The sequence below is a fragment of the Pteropus medius genome, unplaced genomic scaffold, assembly GCF_902729225.1.
Source record: "Pteropus medius unplaced genomic scaffold, Ma_sr-lr_union100, whole genome shotgun sequence".
Lineage (NCBI taxonomy): Eukaryota > Metazoa > Chordata > Mammalia > Chiroptera > Pteropodidae > Pteropus > Pteropus medius.
Genome location: NW_024354875.1, coordinates 21,789,363 through 21,812,327, shown reverse-complemented (window position 1 = coordinate 21,812,327; position 22,965 = coordinate 21,789,363). Strand labels below are relative to the sequence as shown.

Genomic DNA, 22,965 nt, shown 5'->3' with positions numbered 1-22,965 from the left:
CAACTAGCTTGCAAAGGTGCTAAAAATTTAGCATTTGGCCCTCTCCAGCTGGTATGAGGCAGCTCTGGCACTTGACTAGGATTCAAGGGCACCCCAGCAGATGAAAGAAATCATATGACTAAGTCCCATGAAAAGATAATTGTGATTCCCTACAGATTGCTATGGAATTGCCTGTGTGCTGACCTGCTGTGCCCTGTCAGCTGTGCTGCCTCCTCTGTAAACTCTCTCAAAATTCAGAAGTGAGATCTAAACCCACCAGACACTCTGGATTTGTTCTGGCTTATATGATCAGTTTGAAGAAAAGTGGAAGATTTTCTGGAAACTTTGAAGTCTTGTGTAGAAGACTAAAGGAGCTAGGAGTGGAGGTGGTGTTTCCATCTGGTCTTGTTAATACCGGTAGCTTTGGAAGCAAAGTCGAACATAGAAAATTCTCAGGATGTTCTGAACATGATCTTTTAAAAATGGTTTCTCGGGTGGCCTGAAAGAGAGGCTCTGAGCTAGGGACAAAGACTAGTTCTTGAAGATGAAGAAAATATTTTTGACAGGAGTCCTTTAATCCTAAAAAAAAGGGGGCAGAATACTATTCTAAATTTTAAGAGAAAAGGTGAAAATTCACATAAAACAGGAGTAAAACTAGAGGGTCAGTGAGCATTAGATAATGATGAATTCCCGAGTGACTGGAGGACTGATAACTACAGTGTGGAAATTAAGACCACAGACTTTAAAGTCAGGTATTGGTTGTGTCTTCATGTGAAATTGGCAAATGTGTAAGGTACATCTGAAGACAGTAGTATAAGCCAACAAATATATTGAGGAAAGTGGACAATAACAGAGGCTATGACTGTGTCTAAGAGCATTTTGAGAGTAGAAAAAGCATAAGATATGCACCTCAAATGTAGGGAATAATTCAATAAAGCCCATGAACTGGAAATAACATTAAAGAGCAGAGAACAGATAATTCCTCCTCCTAGGCCAACTGAGCATCGATGCCCAGAAGCTGGGGAGGGAGTGTTTCACATGTTCCATGAATAGCAGTGTAGAAAATTGATCCCAAGTTAGCTAAGTATGGATTGTTTCGCGTGCAGAGCTATCATAGTGAGCTTAGGAGTAACCAGCAGGTGATGGAACATACGCAAATATTAGGAGTCTGTGCCAGGAATAAAAAAAAAAAAAAAATTTTGATAAGGGTGAAGGGGATGGAATGCTGAAAGAAGACTAATAGTACAGTCAGAAGAGGCCAAACACATGGAGCCATTCAAAGTAAAACATCAAGTGGGCAGTGGACCAGGCATTTGAAAGTATTATGAGCACAGGGCAGAAATAGGAAAGCATACAGCAGTGTCCAAGAGATTGAACAGTAGGACAATTTTCTACCTTCTCGATGCTAGAATTTCTATTGTTCCCATCAACAGGCACCAATCTCAGAAAAGCAGTGGTTTCCAAACTTTAGAGAGCGAAAATATCACCTAGTGGGTATGTGAAAATATAAATCCCAGAACCGTACCACCAGTGATCTTAAGTCGGGGCCAGGAATCTGCATTTAATAAATGAGCACCATTGAAAATTCCAATACAGTTGGTTTACCAACCGCTTACTGAGAAATGCAGCAATATAATTAATCCAGGGGCCTTGCTGGTGAGACACGTCTGGAAACATATTGTTAAACAGTCCCAGGGGTTCAGCATTTCCACATGGTAAGCAAATGTTGACTCCTGTGAGAGGCAAGTTCATGGCCCAGCTGTCACACCTGTAATTGCTTAGAAACTCTACTACTTGTACTGGTTTTTAAAAAATCTTCTTTGATTTTTAATGTTGCTATTTTAACTTGGGTTTACTATTACATAACATTTCAAATCTTGTTTAGAAACAGATGGAGTGTAAATCTTAATTAAATAAAAAAAATTAATTGGTAACTCCCTCTGTCATATAATCAGAAAAAGTAGAGAAAGTAAGAGATGCTGTTTAGATATTTGTTGAATAAGTTATTTTTATGCTGACTCTGTCTTGATAATATATGTGAGAGTATATTTAAAACTGTAAAGTTTTATACAAATAGGTGATTTTTAAAATATTAATACTTTATATATACCAAATAAGTATGTACATTTATCTATTGTATTCCTATATCTTTATACATTCAAATGTTCTTGTATTTATGATGTTTAGGTGTATTTCCACTAAATGCACCTAAAGACAAGAATACATCACTTTGTCAAAATATTGTGGCTCTTTATTCTTTGTAGTTCTTCCAAATCCCACAAACAGAGAAAGCATTATCAGTACTATCTGAGTGTGTGTGGGCTTGAAAGCTCTGAATGTTTCTAAAAGAGCAAGGCTTTTTGATGCTTTTTTTTTTTTTTCTTAAACTGGGAGCTTTTGGTGCAAGTTAATCCTTTTGATCTGTCAGACTATTGTTCCACATACTGTACCTTCCTAGAGCTTCCATGTAATGGACATAACCCATTTTAGGCCAGGCTCAGATAGTGTCTTGCTGCGGCCCACGTGTGACAATTGACTTATTTGCAGAAAGGCTTCTATTCATCTGCAATTACGCCAAGTTTATACATAGAAATGGAACAGTCTAAGCAAGACTTTGTGCTTGAACTGAAGAATACATGTAAGAGAAAAATGTTGGCTGTGCCTGGCTAAGGTGATGATAATTATTTTCAGAAACAAGGATCCAGGCAGAAGATAGATTTATTGATGCGACAATCTCCCAAGAAGCCAGAGACATGAGCTCAGAAAGACGCATATTCAAAAGAGGCTTTAGGGAATATTCTTGTCTCTTGAAATAATGGGGAATCTGGCAGAGAGGAGTTGTGACAGCTGAGAGAGGACAATAAAGATTAAAATTTAAAGTCATTCGGAGAGAAAAATGTGAGTTGCTTTTTATATACGTGACAAGGCTAGCTGTATCTCTAAGTAGAATCGTGTGGACATTCAGCTTATAGCTTTTAGAGAAAATAAAATAGCCTTCTTTTTGCTATTCAGGCCACTGGGTTGCCCAGTAGCTTGAGTGAGAGTAAATAATCTACCTTTGAGGAGCTAGATTAATGTCCCTTTCATCAGCTTAATGTGGACAAATTGGATTTTTTTGTGGGCTCACTTTTTGGGGGTCATAATTAGACCCCATGGGAGAGCCAGGTCTGTTTGTTTTCTGAGCTCTATTACTGTGACATTCTTGCAACAGGAGAGAATTCTTTCTAAAGAGCCTCTCAGGCCACCGCTTTACTCTGTGTGCAAAATGTGAACAGAGACACAACCCGTCTCTTGGTGTTCTTTGTTAGCTGTGTCTAGAAAGATGACACTTGGCCATTGTAACTTTTATTAAAATAAAATTTCATAAAAGTTAAATACCTAATTTGTTTCCACCATGAAATGACTTTGGAAATTCTGCCCTGCTTCTCTTGTAGCCTGTCCACCCTCTCTCCAGCTGCTCCCCAAGTTTGAGATTGAATTATAAATTCTGATAAACTGTTAAATTGTACAAACTGTGCATTTTTGTAAGCCTGTGTCATTATACTTCTCTGGCCCATGACCATGTCCTGTGAACTTTTCCATTTTCTTTGACTGTCATCCAGAGAGAGGCCTCATGGAATACAATGTGCACATCTTTAGCTTAATGTAGGAAAGGAAAATACAGGGATTTTGGAGATTAATTTCTGTCCATACCTAAATAGTGCTGTTGAAAAACTGTGTGTCTTCTTTTAAAAGGAGGCTGAGGGTCATTGACCTACGTATTATAAATTTATGATACTGGAACTCTGTTCAGTTTATTGTTTTATCTTATCTGGTAAAGTTGGTTCCCTATCAATTTAGTCAATAATACTATTTTCAACTTTGTTTATCTGCTTGGATTCTGGAGAAAGCCACACATCTCTCTCTTAGCCTCAAGTAAAAGCCTTTCTAGAACATTAGCATTAGCATCTCATCTGACAAAACTGCAGTTAGAAAACAGAGCTCATCAAGCCTGCTCTGGTGATAGGCCCTCTCCCCCGAGATCCCACCTCCGAGATCTAAACACCGATGCTCACCTATGGAACTCTTAGTGTTCCTGCTTTGTGGAGCTAGCTGTCTTGGTCTTTAAAAAAAAAAAAAAAAAAAGGAAAGAAAGAAAGAAAAATGGAACAACGATTCCAGAGCTCAATCCTGAAGGCTGAATTGAGACAAAAAAGGAATATACCAAGCAAAGCGCTGCTTGGCAGGAAGTCACTGGGGAAGCGAGTTGAAACTTGAAGGCGGAAAATCCAAGTGTAGCAGGAGTAAATCAGCATACGAGGGAGCCAAGGAAAAAAGCACTAGGAAAGTCACACCCAAAACTAAACATATTTTATCATTTGTTTTTTTAAACATATATTTAAAATGCCTAGCTAAAAAGTTTTAATAAAAAACGACATATTTTTGTATTTGTAGGGGGTGGATTAGAAGGGTCACTTTAAAAAAGAGAGAGAAAGAAATCAAAAGGTGTTTATGAGAGTAACCTTTCTGCAACCCTGATATTTTTAAAACCTCAAATGTTAAAGAGGCTGTTTGTGAAGTCTCTTCGCTGATCATTTCCTAAGCTGAAAGAGAATCAGGATTTACTTTATTGTCATGGATGGCTGAATCACTCTAAAAGTCTTTGGTTCTTTTTCATGTTTGCTGTCTACAGGAGTTCTGAGAGACCTGGGGAGGAAGAAATGGGATGTAAGAGGGATTTTTCAAACAGTATTAGAGAAAGCAGGTTTTACTAATTTTATTTCTTATTTACTTCAATTATTTGTTTGAAAAAAAGGACTATAGTTTCTTTTGTTGTCTCTGTGCCATCCCATCATGACTCCTGAAGAAGAGAAACCAGTTTCATCATAATGATACAGCTGTCTGTGTCTGGAAAAAACAAGGACCAATTATAATCAGAAGTAAAAAATAGATAAAACCAGACAGATATAGTATGATCTGATAACACAATGGGATGTTTTAACATGGCTTTTTAAAGCAATGCTTTTTTCAGTATTTGTGATTCTGAAAATGGTCCTATTGAAATTTGGGGAAAAGGAAATTATGTGTTTCCTATAGGAATTCTTCAGGAAAAAAAGTCAATAAAACTAATCACTCCCGCTTGTCCTTCATCTACCTTTAAATCATTTCTTCTCTTTACAAACCAAAGTGGGAAAAGAATTTAAAGAAAGTTTCTGATATTGTGAGGTAAACCCTCAATGAGAATTTCCTTCTTGTATCCAATAAAATAATTATATAGCATCTTAAAGATTTTAAAAATACAATACATATTAATTATGAAGTTAAATTTTATCTATCCCAAACCATTTGTGATTTCAAGAGTCACTGTGCAAATTACTAGATTAGTGTAGTATGACAGATATCTTTTCTTCGTGAACTCATATGATGGCAAGTGGTAAGCTCCTGTATATATTCAAAAATCCTGATGTAGGTTCTGCTCTTGTCTACTTAGTGTTTCCAGTTGCTCTGGGCTTTTGTTTTGCATAGTATGATTTTTACACATCCATATATATGACACTTAATATAAAGGTGTTGAATAAATGAATATATGGAGGCAATTAGGCATATAAGTGCTGGTCTGTCTGAATAGCCTTATGAATTTCAGTTCATAATAAATAATTCCCTAAAGCCAGCATGTCATTCCTGTATTATGGGTGTTATGTCTGATTTGCCTTTTGGCATCCATGTTTCCTAATTGTCCAAAGGAACTAGACACCTGATTTGTTCTTCAGTGATTCAACTTCTCTTTCAACTCCTCAAATGATTAAATATCTTACAAAGGAATACCTCCTGCTTAATTAATAGAAAAGTATATATTGAATTTATTCATAAATTTTTATGTCAGCTCCTGTGTCCTTTTATTTGCCTACAGCTTAAGAAATTCGGTTGAATACTTTTCATAACTTTGAATATTCATTAATCACTTATTCTGTCTTTCATTGATTGGTGCATGCCTTTTGTTTTAAGCACTATGATAGTTGTTAGAGATACAAAGGCAATTAAGACATAGCCAATGTACTCAGGAAATACAATCTAATAGAAACAACCCAGGAAAACAACTATTAAACAAACCAATATGAGTATATGTGTTTATACCTATTGATTTATTTACTTGAATATCCCTTCTTGTTAATGGAAAGGCAAGTAATATTTTCTTAACTGGGGGTCTATTGAAAAAGGTTTCTATTATCAGGCAATTTGGGGAAATAAGTGCACTAAGTCCCTTTTTTGAGAGATTTATAATGTATACCGCCATATTAAACAAATATTCTGAGAGATCCTACTGTAAAGAAACCTATTTCACTTTGTTGATCTTAGTTTTTCTCAGACTTATTTGAACATCCAGCACATTCCTCATGACACATGTGTTAACATCCTGTGAGATATTAACATTCCATGGGCTATCGGTTTGGGAAATAAACTGATTAACATTTGGACAGCTTGGTACATGCCCCCTGTTATAAAAGATAAAAAGATAAGTATTCCCTCATACACAGAAGATATGTTTATTGGTCAAGACTCCTCAGAAGTAACTGAAAGAAACAACTCAAACTAGCTTAGGCAGAATAAGGAACAAAGTGATTTCCATGAATGAGAATCCAAGAATGGGTCTTGCCCCAGGGACTCAAATTGCTTCATCAGGTTCCTCTCACTATCTTTCTACCTCTTTACTCTGTACTTGTTTGTGCACTGGTGTGGACTTCCTCCTGTGTCTGAGCTGGATGGAAGTGTAGGGAAAGAGGAGGCATAGCTACAAGCAGCTCCAGGCTTAATTATATCATGTAGTTTAGCAAACTCAAAGAGAGGGTAGTTTTCTTCTTCAACATCTATATATAAATCTTCCGGGAAAGATTCTGATCAGCTCAAATCAAGACATGTGTTCCCTGAGGGCCAATCACTGTGGTCAATTAACTATATCCAGTCACTTGTAAACCCCTAATACTAGGAGAAGGGGGAAGGGGATTCTCTAATTAAAGACTTCAATAGATCTATACAGAATGAGGAGAGGTAGTTTGAAGGAGGTTGATTTTATTATGTTGATGCCAGAGGATTAAAAAAAAAGCAGGTGTCTACCACAATGTGGCCTAATTATTAGCCCTAATACTAGCCATAATAGGCAGTTGGCCTTTATATCCAAACATTGCCGGGAAGTACGGATTAAAAATAATCAACTATTCTAATAAAAAAGTCATTATTTTTAGAAGACAACTGATAATTTATAAAATGACTTATAGCTAATAATCCTAAATGTCATGACCTCACTCAGTTTTTTAAGAATAGAAAAGATTTTCTTGACTTTAAGAAGTTGTGTTGATCAAAATTATACATTCTATAAATGCTTACCTTAGATTTGTAAGTAGCTGAAGTGACTAATTCTACTATAAATGTTTCAGGCTAAAATTGTTGCAGCCATGTTATAAGGTCTTAAATGGTGGGAACTTAATTGTCTGCCTTTGGATTGGAGCAAATCCAAAATAATGGACTAAGCAGCATCTTTGCCCTGTCTATTGTACCACATGGCTTATCTCTAAGAGAATGTGGGGAGGCCTTCCAACCTTCTATTTAGGCCTGTGTCATTAGATTTTTTCCTAAGTTTTAACTAAAGGATATCAACTCTATACCAAGTTCAGATGCCCATTAAAACAGAACCTCTGCATTTAACAATCAGTGCAATATAATTATGCTTGAGGGATTTGTCTGAGGCCAATCCAGAAATTACATAAATGTAATATAGAATTGATGGAGGTGGAGGTTACAGATATTCATGCTTCGATTATAGTTGGAGTCAGATGCTTTTAAATTGAGAAAAGAAGAGGATTCATGTTGGAACCTTGGTTGGACAGATGAGGAGGAGCCAATAAAAACAAGGACGAAAGCAGTCAGAGACAGGAGGTGCATTTCAAGAAGGTGGTCATCAGTAACAGGCATTGTAGACAGGTCAAGTCAGAGGTTCTGAGTTTGCAATTTGGAGTCACTGGTGACATTTGTAAGAGCAATTTCCATAGAATGGAAGGAGCAGAGGGACTTTGAACTAAATGAGAAGTGAAAAACTAGAGAAAGTATAGCTTCTTCACTTAAGAAATTTGCAGTGAGGGAAAAAAAGAGGATAGTAGCTGAAAAGGGAGTCAGAGTTGAGAGACACATTTTTTTTTCTCATTTGAAGAAGTTTATATTCAGAGAAGGTAGGGTGGGGAAAGGAGAAATAGGAAAGGAAGATATTCATTTCTGGAGCGAGATCCTAGAGACAACACAGATTAAAAGCTCAGTTGTGTAATGAGCAAAGAATGAGTCTTGACAAGATTGGAAGTGGACAAAACATAGGGGAAGTGGATGTTTATTGGCCTTTTCTTTTTGCTAAAGTAAGAGGTGAGATTTTCTACTAAGAGGAAAAATTTAGCATGAGGTAGAAACTTATAGAGAATGTCAAGCATCTAGGGGTAAAAAAATGATACTGGAAGAGTATTGAATGTCTAATTAAGTTTTGGCCTCATAAATGTGTAATAAATTCAATAAAGAATTAGGGCTGGGAATTAGCAGGGCAAATATGGAAAGAAATGAATGCAATTAAAGGATACTCATGATAATAACTTTGAAGAGATAGACTCAGTGATCTAAAGCTGGGAAAGAATGAAGTAAAGTCTGATTGTGTCTCATAACCTGGGAGAAAAGGAAGAAGTAGAGTATCAGTAAACTTCACAAGAGAAGATTTAGCCTGGGGCCTGGTACACAGTACACAGATAATAAATATCATCGAGGGATGGAGAGTTTTGTAAGAGTCTGAGTAAGACTGAGTGAGAACATAAGGAAGATATGAGGTTGACAGGCAATTCATTCCTAGAGTGGTGCCGTACACAACTTTTATCAGTACCTGTGGTGACCTTAGAGACTGGAGTCAGAATGGAATCCCTCAGTTTAAGATTTGGGCAGGGGAATCAGTTCTAGGTGATGCCAAGCTCCAAGTTTGGTCTAAGGAGAGGGCTGTTGAAGCAGAGGAGAAGTGAATGCTGTTGGGGATCTATAAATGTTGGGCAATGACCTGGGCAGCCAGTAGTTGATTCCAAGAACCCTATTAGAAAGAGGTGGTCTAATCCCAAAGTCAACAGGTAAAACTTTTCTGGAGTTGTCACTGGAGAGCTGGGAAAATGCCAGCCTCTTTAAAGGAGTAAGTAGCATGGAAGTAGTGTCACCTGGGAAGCACTGGGTTTTCAACTAAGGAAGACCTTTGAAAGGAGCAAATGAGTGAAGAGAGAGAGGGTTAAATGTTCCAGCAGAGGGAAAATTTTATCATTAACTTTGTTCAGAATTGCTGATGCATGGTAATTAAAAAAAAAAAGGCCTCTATTATTTTTAAATTCTCTGTAGACAATGTACCTCTTATTGTCTGTTCCCCACTTTTGAAGTGCTATTGTAAAGTACTCTTCTATGAAAATTTTGAGGATATCTGAGAATATGGAAGGATTACTGAAAGCTAGATGGAAAGAGTTAGGAAGAGTTCTAAGAGAGGAAGATATATAAATTGTGGCAGAAATGTCTTTCTGCACTAATTTGGGGAAAGGGCTAATATGATATTTGCAACATTCTTCTAGTAACCCCCTCTCACGTCTTGTCTTGTGCTCAACTCTGGATTCCTAGGTTTAAGTCCTTGTTCCACAGTTGTTTATATCTCTGCACTTCCAAATCAAGTGGCATAGACAGCTAGGTTGGGACCGATTATAACCAACAAGAAAATGTACTTCACTCTCATTCATGGGTTTTCACACTTCCAGTATGATAAAATACCCACCCGTTTGGAGCTTCAAGGACTATTCCCAAAGGAAGTGGCTCAGCCTTTTTAAGGCTGAAATGCTTTCAAGTTATCTCTTCCTTCTTTGACTTTACTGAATAGACCCTTTAAATATTACCAGTAGCCTGAGGTTTTCAACTGTCATTAGGATACATCAGTGTTTTGTCCACTGGAGGGAAAGAAAGAGATCCAGTAGCAGCCATTATTGCAACTGCCCATCACCAACGTTGACCCAAGCCTAAAAGGGCCACTGTCACTGAGGGAACCTGTCATCCACGTGATCTGGGGCCTTGGAGGATGGGATGGGGTTGAAAAATTCTGCTCTTGAATGTCAATAGCACAAAATCAGGAATCTCTAGTTTAGATAAATTCTGAGGTATATTAACTGTAATGTATATCACACACAGTCAGAAATAGCCCTGTCTAGGTAGTAATTCGTACCTGGTTTTATCTTGATAATAATAGGTAGAGTCCCTCTAATCCAAATTATTTATCAGTGCTGTAGTTCTCAAAGTATGGTCCTCAGAGAGCATTATCAGCATCACCTGGAAGCTTGTTAGAAATGCAAATTTTTAGACCCCTGCCTCACTACTATTGGATCAGAAACTCCATAGGTGATCTAGCAATCTGTGCTTTAACAAACCCTCTCAGTAATTTTGATGTTAGCTCAAGTTAAGGAACCAGTGGGCCAGGTGGTATTGATTCTCAGCCCAGGCTGCACATTAGAATCATCTGAGTGAGCGTTTAAAATACCCACCACCAGATTCTGATGTAATGACTTTGACGTGGTGCCTTGATATCAGAAGATTTTATAAGGCCCAGTGATGCTAATGACCGTCATAGTTCAGAACCTTTGCTCTGTAGCAGTATAAGAAGGGATTCTCTAATTTACAATTTTGTGATAAATTCAAAAACAATGTATGAGAACAATTTTCTGTATTTTTCTAGTGTTAATTTAGGCATGCTTATATAGAGCAAACCACAAATAATGTAAAACTTGAGAGGATGGGGATCTTTTATATCTGGTTTTCATTTTTCACTATTATATCCTGAGCTCCTAGGGCAGAGCTTGGCGCATAACTATGTTAACTAATTGAATTAATTACTCCATTCAAGGATAGAGTTCCAATAGGATCTTGTTCTTAAAGCTGAAAAAGGAACCAGTAAGTGCCCTGAGCTGAAAGAATGGTCACTGTTTGGGGCTGGTGTGGGTTCTCTATGAATCCTCTTTGTTCTTGTCTCATGCTGATCTGTGCTAGGATGTCACTGCCTTGTATACTTCACAGTGCATTTGCAGAAAATGGTCTCTGCTTATTCCCTTACCCAAAATCCCCATTGAGTATGGCCTCCTTGCCTGTGTCATTAGAGGGGTTATGCCCTCTGATATGAGGACCCAGTTACATTGTTTTCCTTCTTTACTTGTGTCTGGCTTCTTCTTTTCCCCTCCTCCTCCACCTTTTGGTGGTGCTGCCCCCCGGCCTGCTTATCTTTTGATCTGAACATTCTTCTCTGTTGAAGTATCCTGTATCTAACGGTGGGATTCTCTCTGCTTGGCGAGAAGAACAACTTTCTGAGTGGGCTTTCCCAGCAGGAAAATGGATTTCCCAGCAGGCTGAAACACCTCTGGCAGTAGCACCATGAGCATGTGTCTGTTAAAATATTTCATGTTCAATGTCAAGTAAGCCACACGACCTAAACACCAAGTAGCAAGTTTGTTTATAAAACTGCCTTTAATTTAGTAGAGCAAATTATTTCTCTGAAACATTTTTTTGGGGGGAGTTCAATAGTGGTAACTCTAAATAAGACCTGTCTTTACACTGCTTCACTTATTCTTAAATCTTTTTTTAAAAAATGTAGAACCTGCCACTATCAGCTAGTCTTCAGAAGTCTTTTATTCCCCTTTTAGTTTCTGTAGCTTCTTTTTAGACTGAAGTTACCTATGGCTCCAGATAAAGAGGTCAAGATTTTGTGCTTAGTATATTGCCAAATTCTTACAGAAATTTCACTGAAGCAAAGGGAGGCTGTTACTAAAATTTAAGGTGTTTACAAACCTTTTGCATTTGTAAACTCATCTCTTACAGTGCAGTACACACATTAAAAGTCCTCTAAATGATACGTAAATTCTCCATTTCTACATGAAAGCTTCCTGTCCCTTCAACTTCACTGAGGCCTGGAGGCTTAAACAAAATCCTTTTCAGATTATTGCTAATGCTGTGCCTGATTCTGCGGCAACTGTTGCTTTTGAACAATATGATGCTTCTCCTCTCCCAAGAGAACTTGAAAATGCCTCTTTTGCAGCACTTTCCACCCTGGTAGACTCAGGGAGCCCGAAAACAGACTGAGAGATGAACCTAGGATTTCTGTTTGGGAATTCAGCACACAACTTAAAAACTGTTGAGTTTATCCACATTCTGACATTGACTTTCATAGCAACAGTTTAATTTGGAGAAAGTCTGCTACCTCAAATGGCTAAGGGTATTTATGTGGAAAATTTTCCAAATGATCGACTTTACTTCCTCCGTGAACGTGTATTTGGCTTTTTCCCAGAAGTTTTTCTATTTCACTTCTCTTTAAGCAAAGAAATTTTGTATCCAGAGAGGAAGAAGAAAGAGGCACCGAGAGTTTCCTCTTCTAAAGGGAATTACTATTTGAGTTTACACCATAGCATCCCTAAAAATGAAGAACTTGAGTGTGTCTCCTGTTTCCTTAACCTTTCCTTGGGCAAATCTTTAAGGTGGTCAGAGTAATCTTGATCACTTTGGAGCCACTGCAGCTGCTCTGTGCTTCTTCCAGCACCACCCTGCTTCCCTCCTGCTCTTTTGCATGTCTTACTGAAAGAGTTATCTCTACTCCTCTCTCTCTCTTCCTCACCTCCCACTAATTCTTCAACCAACTCTCTACTGACTGCTCTTGCCAAGATTGACAATGGCTCCCCATTATTTAATCCCATGATTATTTTGGATTACAATTGATCCTTCTATAGATTTTGACATCGTCAATCCCATTTTTCTTAGCTTCTTTGCCACCATTTCTCTTTATTCTCCTAAAGAGTTTCCTCATTTGTCCCTTATTTAAATGTTGTTTTCTTGGGACTCCTAGGCTGACTTTTTTTCTTACTCTATACAGGCATACCTTACAGATATTATGGGTTCAGTTTCAGATCACCACAATAAAGTGAGTATCACAATAAAGCAAGTTGTAATCTTTTTGTCGGCGGGGGTTTGACTTCAATTTGTAAAGTACACAACATCTGCAAAACACAATAAAAGGAGGTATGCCTGTACTCTCTTCCTGATTGATACCATCTGCCCCGTGGCCTCAGTTCCATGCTGCTGATGAGATTCCCATCTATTTCTCCAGGCCAGATCTTGTGAAGGCAGGTCTATGTCCATACCTAACCTAATTCCTTCTCTTTCCTGTTTCTCTTTCTAAATTCCCATTTTTAGTGAGGGACTCCATCGCTCACGGTACAAGACAGAAACCTTAACTTCTTCCTTTATGTCTTTTCTCCTTTCCCATAAAACTCCTATTTATTTTCTTTTCTACATAAATTTTACATTCATGTCTTCTCCCTACCTTCTACCAGTACCCCTCCCCATGCCTTACTTCAAGAAACCATCTACTTGCAACCGGATAACCCTCTCTGGTCTTGCTTCTTTACAATCCATCCTCCATATCACTAAAGAGATTTTTTTCAATCATTGCCTTCCACTGTAAGCCCCCATGCTTGCAACCTCCACAATCTGGCCCCTTTGACTTTCCAACTTCAGTTCTTGGCACTCCCCACGTTGCATCGTTCATTTTGGGTCATACTGAATATTACCTCTGGGCCTTCACATTCTGTTTCTGCCTGGAACGTTTTCTATTCTCTCCCCTTCCAGTGAATTCCTGCTCCATTTTGAAGTCTGAAAGTGAGAGCACTTCCTTTTGGACGGTCTCCTGAATATTCCAAGTTGGGCAAAGCTGCCTCTCTCATGGTCTCTGCCCCATTGTCCCATCAGAGCAAGAGCCATCTTCATCATAATCACCTGGGTCTTTTTATCCCCATAAGACTGTCACCTCTGTGAGGACAGGAACATGTTTCCTGTGTTGAACTTGTACCTTCAGTGTCTTGCACATTGATTGATGCAGAGCAGGGGCTCAATATATATATTTGTCGAATGAATGAGCCTCAACATAAACCATGAACCAACCTTCTTTATGATACAGGTTCAAGTTCCTTACTCTCATCTGCAATTTCTTCCTCGCTAGTAAAGTTCCCCTAACTGAAACAACTATTGCTTTGCTACAGAGCAGACAAAACTTTATTGCCAACAAAGCAACCTATATATCCCAAAGGAAGAGAAACTTTCCAAAGGTTCTGAGAATTAACATATGGTAATTCTCAAATCCCTGGATATCTTTTAATTGAACCTTCACAGTGGTTCACTTAGCTTGTACTCAGTGCTTAAATTGAGTAGAACCTCATTAGGGAGATTGTGTCATGCCTTAGTGAAAACAGAGAGAATGAGAAATATAGCTATGACATGGAGGCATAGGAGAAAGGGAGCACTTTGGTCCGTGGATTCTTTTAATCTGTGTGTCGGACTGTACTGACTCCTGATATGGAGATGATAGGGAAGATAGCCACAGCTATGGACGGACATTGCTTAGGAGTTTCCTTTTATATCCCATTCTGGGTTTTGTACTCTACAAAAATCAACTGCATGCTCCCCTCTTTTCCTCTCTCTATGTTTCTTCTTCAGTGCCAGCCTTAAGAGCAACCCGGTTTTAAAGAGTTTTCCTCCCCAGAAGCAATTCTTCCCAAGGGAAAGAACCAGCTCAGCCTGCCAATACTTTTCTGCGCTTCTCTTGATGGCTCATTAATAATTCACTCCTGTTCTAGCCACCTGAACTCTTCCCTTGTCAGGGCTGTGACTAGGTGAGGCAAATCAGGTTCCCAGGGGCGAAACTTAAGGAGTCACCACTTTCAGATGCCAACCCTGCACTTAAACAAGCCTGAGTGTGAGTGCCTCCCTTGACTCACTCTTGTCCTGGCTTTTTCTGTCAGGAAGGCTGGCCTTCCCTCAGCCATTATGCCTTCCTGTCTCTCCAGATCCTAATCCTCCAGACCCAGCTCAGCTGCTGCCTCCTTCATAAAGCTCTTGCCAAATCCATCAGTCTTTCCCACAACCCAGTAAGTAGTCATCTCACTGTTCTCCAAATTCTCAGTGAACCTTATTTATACCTCTCTGAAGCGCTATGTACCTTGTTTGGTTCTTATGCTTGTCTTTTTGTCTCTGTTAAACTATACACTTCTTAAGAGCAGATTTTATTTTTCAGTGTGCTCACAATAGCACAAGGTTTGACGCATAGGTATTCATTAACTCAGTGAGGTGAGTGGAATGATCAAAGGGAGAAGAGAGACTAGTATTAGAGGTTAATTGCATGAGGGTGGGAGGGGAAGTGGTCAGCATGGGCTCTGGGGCTGATCTGCCTGGGTTTGATCTCTGCTGCTGCCACTTACTAGGTGTGAGAACTTGGATAAGTTGCATCACCTGTCTATGCCTCCATTCCTTTATCTTTAAAAGGAGACCAACCATGGTACCCCAACATAGGGCTGTTGTGAAGTCTAAATGGGCTGAAACATGTAAAGCACTTAGCATAAGACTTGATACACAGTGAACATCTCAATAAACACCCGGATCCAGAATAAAGAGTCTAGTGACGATACATCCTTGGAAAATGCAGGGGTGCACGCTAAAGGCAAAGCACGTCTGTGACTCACGTCAAAAATAAAGGTAAATCTAAATCATCAGTGATGGGAGAGAGAGGCAATGGCCTCTCTGAAGAACCCAGGTAATTAGTTTTTTTTGAAAAGACAAATCTCATCTCTTTAACTCAGTAGAAGGGTAGCTTGAGCAAGAAGAAGGCAAGAGAGACTGCCCCAAAAAAGGCAGCAGAGGAGGCCCAAATGAGCCTGGAGATAATAAAACAAGTATTTAAATGTGCCCTGTTTAATATCTGCTGATTTTAAGGAGGATGGAAACATGAAGCCATGGGAAAGTCATGTTTTTGCTGCCATCTACAGTCAAAGTGCAATTTTCAAAGTTGTCGTTGTTTTTCTTTTTTTTTTTAACGCGCAGAAAAGGCTTTCTTGACAAAAGGAGTGACTGAAATATAGTTTGATTTAAGTTCTAGTAATTGAGATGAGTTGGGCATATTATTATAGTATTTTATTTACTATTCTTTCTAAAAATATGTATATTTAATCAGTAATATAGCCTTTTTAACATCTTGAATTGTGTTAAAACTCATCAGAAGACTGCTATAATAACTCACTTCAGAGTTTCATCTGTCAGATTGGATTAGCTGCAGGCGTGGTAGCCAACAGAAAGCTTGAAGTAAATACAATGATTTCAATGAAGCAAGAGATAGATAGTATTTTACCCCATGTTTTCCTGCCCCGTGACCTACCGTTTCTTTGGTTATCATCAGAATTATTGTAAATTGCATTTTATATAAGTGTCTTTTATTATTTAGATATGAGAACTCTAAAGCAAGTAAAAACAAAGTATGACTGTGATGTCACCTCTGAGATGCCTTCTACCACTTTACTTTGATCCGTGTAATATGCAAGATTCTGATGATGTTTTCTCAACTTCCCTGTGCATTATTTTTAAAGGGTTAAATATAGACAAGAATTATTGGAAAAGCGTTTGATGGAGAAAAATGAAGTGGCTCTTCAAGAAGCGCATGAAGAAGCAGAAAGAGAGAGGCGGCTAGAAGCCCTTAGGAAACAGGTGTTTTTCATTTGGAAAATTTCATGGGTGGTTTAAGAAATGTTTCTAAGTGCTCTTAATAATATTATTACTAGGGCTTAGTTCAAGAGATTTGCTATATAAAAGGCAACTTTTCCAAATTGAGACACTGATCTTAATTCCTGGGAGCAATTAGATTTATGTTGAACCATTTCCAGTTTCTTAGTATATTAAAAGAACTTTATTAGGACCTTTTTAAAAGCTCTCTCAAGATTTAAACACATCCACATTACCTCTAGATTAATAGCTGAATAGTGTCCATTTATGGCAGTGAAACTCTGCATCTAGCCAAAAGATTTTACTCTCCTCAAAAAACCAGGTGCAGCTTGAGCAAGATAATCCTCTTTGGAGTAGGAACTTCTGTTTGGAAATATCCCATGGTCAGTGATCATGTTAAAAACCCACATTTTAAAAATACTATTTTCATGGAAAAATTAATGTCTTCCATTGCTTTACCTAGTAAAAGTAGATAAAAGTTTTGAAAGTAGAGAGTAGATGGCAGAATCAGGGCTTTAAGAACTTGGGAAATATGACAAGATAGTTTTACTTGGTAATTTTTCAGTCTTTGACCTGGAAGTGATTAGCTCAACTCATAAGCTCTGAAGTCTTCATTGACACCATTTCCCAGCTGATAGGAAATGACTCTCTGGTTTCCAGTCATTGTCAGTGGAGGCAATGTAGAATCTTAGATAAGAACTTGGCCTCGGCTGTCCAAACCCGGTACAACCTGGTTCACTACTCACTGGCGGAAGCAACTTAGATCTTTTACTTAACCTTCCTAAGTTTCATTTCCTCCTCTGAAAAATGGAAATAATAATAGTCATACCTGCCTGATAAGTTTTTGGTAATGTTCATTCACATATTTTTGAATATTTACTAAATACAAAGTCCTCTTCTAAATGCTCTTAGGTTTTACCTCCTTTAATTTCTACGAAACCGTATGACGTAAGTATTATCAATATTCCTATTTTCTAGAAGAGGAAACTAAGGAGGGACAGAGTTTCCTCAGAGTCATACAGCTAGTAAATGTGAGACTGGATTCAAACCAAGGAAGCCAAGTTAAGTAAGATAGTATAGAGGAAGTGTAAATGCATACAACTATTATATCATCTTCTTTGATAAAATAGATTCGAGAAATACATTAAAAGCATAGGAACATAAGTCCTGGTCATCCTAGATTCAACAAAATTTGAATTATTTGGTCATTAGCAAATAATGATATACCATGGTCTTCTGGAGACAATACAATGTCACTATTACTAAACATATTCTTGTTCAAAATATAGCCTTGATAACTACAGTCCATATGATTAAAATCCTTTCCATCTGTGAACCCTTTGGAAAAGGAAATATCTGTGTTTATTATTTGTAACCAGTGTTTAGAACTATAGTATGAAATTTTGGCTAGGAAACCTATAATAACTAAAGTATATTCAACTCCCCAGTATGTTCAGCCCCCCAGTTACGTCATTGTAGTTTCTAAATAGCATTAAAAATGCTATTTTATTAATGCTAATTCTTGACTTCAGGAATTAACAGGCAAGTGTTACTAATGGTACATATGATTTACAAAATTAGTGGCCTCTTCATTAGGAGGCAATTTTAAATAATTTTAATTATCATAAAGAACAAGAGTGTTTGTGTGAAAGTGTCTCTGCAGTTTTTCAGTAGAAAGGGGAGCAATGGTTTATAACAGTTCCTGGAAATCTAGTCGCCTGGTACAATGGAAATTTATCCATCTTGTCCGATAACGTCAACACTACCGACCCTACCCATGATTATATGATCTAGATTTAGCTTAATCTGATTAAACTTTTTAGAAAATTTTAGGAGGTTGTCAAGATGGTCATAGAGTGCTAGTGGTTAAAAATTAATGTTAATTTACTTGTTTAAATGTGTAGGTTTTCCATATAAGATTTCCTGTGACTTTACATCAGAGTGACAAATTTTTATCTAAATTTAATCTTAACAGTAACTATTCAATTATTAGCAAACCATTATATATCACAGCCTTTTAATGTTATATTTTGTTTTTAAACTATCAACTCCTTTGTGGATCTCTAGGACTGACCTAGTTTAACATTCTTTTTACCTTTCCCTCATAGGTTTTATCTTTAATAAAATTTGTTAACTTTGATGGACATCAAACATTAATAATATTGTCCAGTAGTTAGCCTGTATTTAGTTCCCAGTAGCCATGCTTTCTCTTCTTTTAGGTTGCTATTGTTGCTCAATTTGATCCTGTTAGAATGATGTCAGATACAATGGCATCAAAAGCGAAGATGGGTATTGGAATTGAAGAAGAATTTATTCTTCAAAAGCCCCTCTTCACATTGAACACATACAATGAACAGCAGGTAACTATGGGAATTAGCATTATTGATGCAAAAGCCATGATAAGAATTGTAGAAGCGTGTGTTTCTGGTTACAATCATTTTTAATACTTACTTTTGAATATTATATGTATCAGCATAATTTTTACTTTTAATGATAGCACATAATTCCTACTCAATCCTTATAAAATAGTTTATAACATTATAAAATAATTGATAGGTGACCATAGAAAAAACAGATTATCTGGAAATATTATGAATTCATCATTGAAAATTATTTTTAAATTTAACTTTAAGTAAAAAAATTTGACTTTAAAGTTGTGTTAATATTGTATATCGTTGGTAAATGCTTTTCTATCGTATTCAGAATTTATTTAAATTCATAAAGTAAATCCTTTTAAAGAAACAACTGATGCTGATAAGAAAAAGCAGAGGGAAGCTTTCAGAAATTAAAATGAACAGAAAATAATACATCAGAGCTAATGATAAAATAAAACATTTTCTATGGAAAAAGTGTTAAGGGGTTACTTAACCATTTCTAGGAAATTTGGTTCATTTTAATCTGTTCCTATATCTGAGAAGGGATTTTTAAAAGAGTTTTTAGTTAGATGGATAGAACGGAGGGAGGACAGATGAATGAATATGTATCCCCGAAATTAATAAAGTAGTTGTTAATTTTGCAAATCTAAGGAGAGCTGCTAAATGCTTATTTAATTATTTAAAATGTAGGAAACTTCATTCACCCATTGACAAATTGAGTGTATCTCTATTATGTTCTGCATACTTCGCTAGGGAATAAAAAGATGAACAACTTATTTATTAATTGGACAAATATGGACGGAACATATACTATATCTGGCACTGTGTGAGATGTCATCCTGAACAAGACAAGACTTGTCCTGTGTGGAGGAAATGAGCAGGGGAGCTGGGTTGGAAGGGACAGTAATGTGTATCAGAATAATGCCACTAGGTTGAGATCAGCATGCGAGGGAGATTTCCATTTTACTTTGTTTATTCAAAAAATAGGATAATGAAAACATTTTAAACCTCACAATCCCAGAGTAAAGAAGAAAGGTGAATCCTCTCTTAGGGAGTCAACAGCACACACAGATGGAGCATGAATCACTAGAAGGTGTGAGTGACCAGGGAGACTATATTGCAGTAGAAGAGGAGAAACCTAGGTCTCAGGTTCACAGATGTTGGTTGTCAGAAATAAATCTCTGTATTATTCTTGACTTACAGGCATCGTTGCTCCTAGTGTCTGTATCTGATCAGTTGCCAAGTTTTATTAATTCTTCCCTTCACAGTATTTCTGACAGTTATCTCTTCCTTGCTACCAGCAAGTTTAGGCTTTTCTAACTTCATGTCTAGACAATTGTAGTAGATCCCTAATCACTCTCCCTGCCTCCATCTCTTCTTTCCCTGCCACTTTAATTTATCCTGAACTTACAATCAGATCCATGTTTTTATAAAAGCAATGACGATGATACTTCCATGCTAAAAACAGAAAAAACACAATTTCAGTAGCTACTCAGACTCCTTGGCATAGCCTTCAACCCTTTAAAATTCAACACCCAGTCTTAGAGGTATCCTTTTCCAGTGTTTCCTAATGTAGGTACTTTATGCGAACTATTCAGATCTCAAATTGACCTATTTCACCTCTAAATTTGCATGTACCTGCCTTTCCTGCTCAATGTCTCTTCTTCCCCATCTGCTTCATAGAGGAATAAGTTGGACTTTACAGTTAGTTCAAGTGCTCCCCCTTACCTGAGACCATGCTAACCTCAATGGCATCAGGAGATATACCTACTCTTGGGGAATCTGTCACGTGTTGCCGCAAACTGTAGTTATCTATATACAATCTTATTACTCCTATGAAAGAGCTTCTTGAAGGAGGGGCTGCTTTCAACAGCTTATTATGCAATCCTCTAGGGGGACTTCAACTCCACATAAAATGTTTCACTAGCTGAAATCCACATGTGACTACCTTCTTTTCATTGCAAACAGTACTGTTGACATTTAATATTCATGGAAGGAGGAATAAGGTCCAATCAGCAATAAATGAAAACAGAAATCGAACTACTCGTGTCTAGTCCTACTTAGAATCATATTGACGGAAGCATTTTCTAGTTCTGCTTGAAATAGAAATCTGGCCTTGGAAGAAAAGTTTTACTGATTTTTGTTTTTCAAGTAGTGTCATGTGTTTAAACTTAATTTACGTATTATCAAATGATGTAGAAATTAAAATGTTTATTTAAAGACAGATGCACAAGTTTGTAGTTTAGATTTGCTTTAGTCAATTATTGTCTATATTTTCTAATTCTAGCTATCAATAAATAATGAATCAATAATAGTATTGAAAGTAAGCTTCTTTCATCTTATCTTTTAATAATTTTAATGTGTTGTATTTTGACTAGTATACAGTATCTTATGTTGGAAACCACTGATAACCCTGGAAAGTGATAATGTTAAAAAAGGTTTGGACATTTTCAAAAAAATAACTAGAATATAGTCACTGCATACACAAAATTTATGGTCATCTGGTCATCTTTCCAACAGAAACAAAATATGTAACTTGGGAAAATATGGAACAAAATGATAAAATTTACTTTGGTTCAATGAATTGCTATTTATTTAAATTGTATTTTATTTCTACAGATAATTTCTGACCCTAGACTTCGTTTTGAGTTAGCACTCCGAGAAGCTGGACTTCATGAAACCTTTTATGCCAAAGAAATGTTACCAAAAATCAGTCCTCAAAAACCTCCAAGAAAGGATATGGAGTCCACTGTATTTAAAATCTAGAGCTCTTCCTTAAATCTTATTAGACATAAACAAGGTTTTTCTCTGAATACATTTATATGGATAACAAATAATTACTACTTTAAATTTTTTTTAATTTCATACATAGAAATCATAACACCTATTAAAACAACTTGGCCTTTCTTTTATGATTCTTAGAATTTTATGCACTATTTCCAATTTCTTTGTTATGTTTAATAGTACAAAATTCTCCAAGAGTATGGAAGTTAATTATGACACATATGGTACGTATATTATTATTTAGTAAAATTGTGTTTTGGAAGTTGTGTTAACCCATGAAAAGAGCTCAAAATAATCATTTGTGAGAATTATAATTTATGTTGCTGCCAACTGCTAATGTTCATTTTTGCTTGTTATTTCAGAATTTGACTTTTTAATTATGAAAGCTTCATTATCATTAATACTTCTATTATTTCTCGATTATTATAAGAGGAGACTCAACCTTTCTCTAAATTTAGAAACCAATTTGGTACACCATGTTTACTGCAAACCAATCATCCAAACAATTTCATTTTGCAAATTAGCCCATAAGAATAAATTAGAAATTAGAAATAGCATTTCAAGCATGGTAATATGTGTTCTGGCTTGGAAAGCAATGTGTGTGGTTGTTCAGGAGGAATATTTTAAAATTTATAATATTTAGAGTGCTATAAAAATTTCTACATTATCTATTAAATATCTAGATGATTTTGTAGAAAGGGAGTGTTTCAAATAAAACTCAAGCATATTTTTTTGCTATTTCTAAGGAACCACACAAATCCAAGTAGCTGGTGATGCACAGCAGGAAGCAATGCCGCCATTTTGAGAACCACAAGGTGTTATACTTGTGTTTATGATGAAAACGTTAGTTGAGATTTGGGCAGTAGCACAGCTGTTGCCATGCCCAGACTCAAACCTTATTAGTTTTCTTTCTTTTTAAAAATAGTATTAATGGTTACCACTTATTGAGCACAAACTGTGAGCTCAGCACCATGTATACACACTTTATAAATAATGTCTTATTTGACCATCATAACAACCTTATGAGAGTATATCCGTTTCACATAGGAAATAGGTTCAGAAAGGCAAAATAATGTGGCCTTGATCAGTTGTTTTTCAAACTGTGAATCATTAAATCAATTTATTGAGTCAGCATCTTTTAAATGAACCAAATTAAAATAAATCAGAAATATAGATGGCCAATAAACATATGAAAAGATGGCCATACCAGTTAAAGCCCCAAATGAAA

The 22,965-nt window shown here is 36.8% G+C and overlaps 1 protein-coding gene across 1 annotated transcript in view; it reads left to right on the top strand.

Moving 5' to 3' along the window:
- CCDC148 (coiled-coil domain containing 148) overlaps positions 1–21,758 on the top strand; it is a 148,581-nt gene extending 126,823 nt beyond the window's left edge. The window contains exons 14-16 of the mRNA XM_039855433.1: positions 16,446–16,563; positions 18,798–18,938; positions 21,573–21,758. Coding sequence (XP_039711367.1) covers positions 16,446–16,563; positions 18,798–18,938; positions 21,573–21,719 — 406 coding nt within the window. The 3' untranslated portion in view covers positions 21,720–21,758. The remainder of the gene's footprint in view (positions 1–16,445; positions 16,564–18,797; positions 18,939–21,572) is intronic.
- Positions 21,759–22,965: the final 1,207 nt, after the last annotated feature.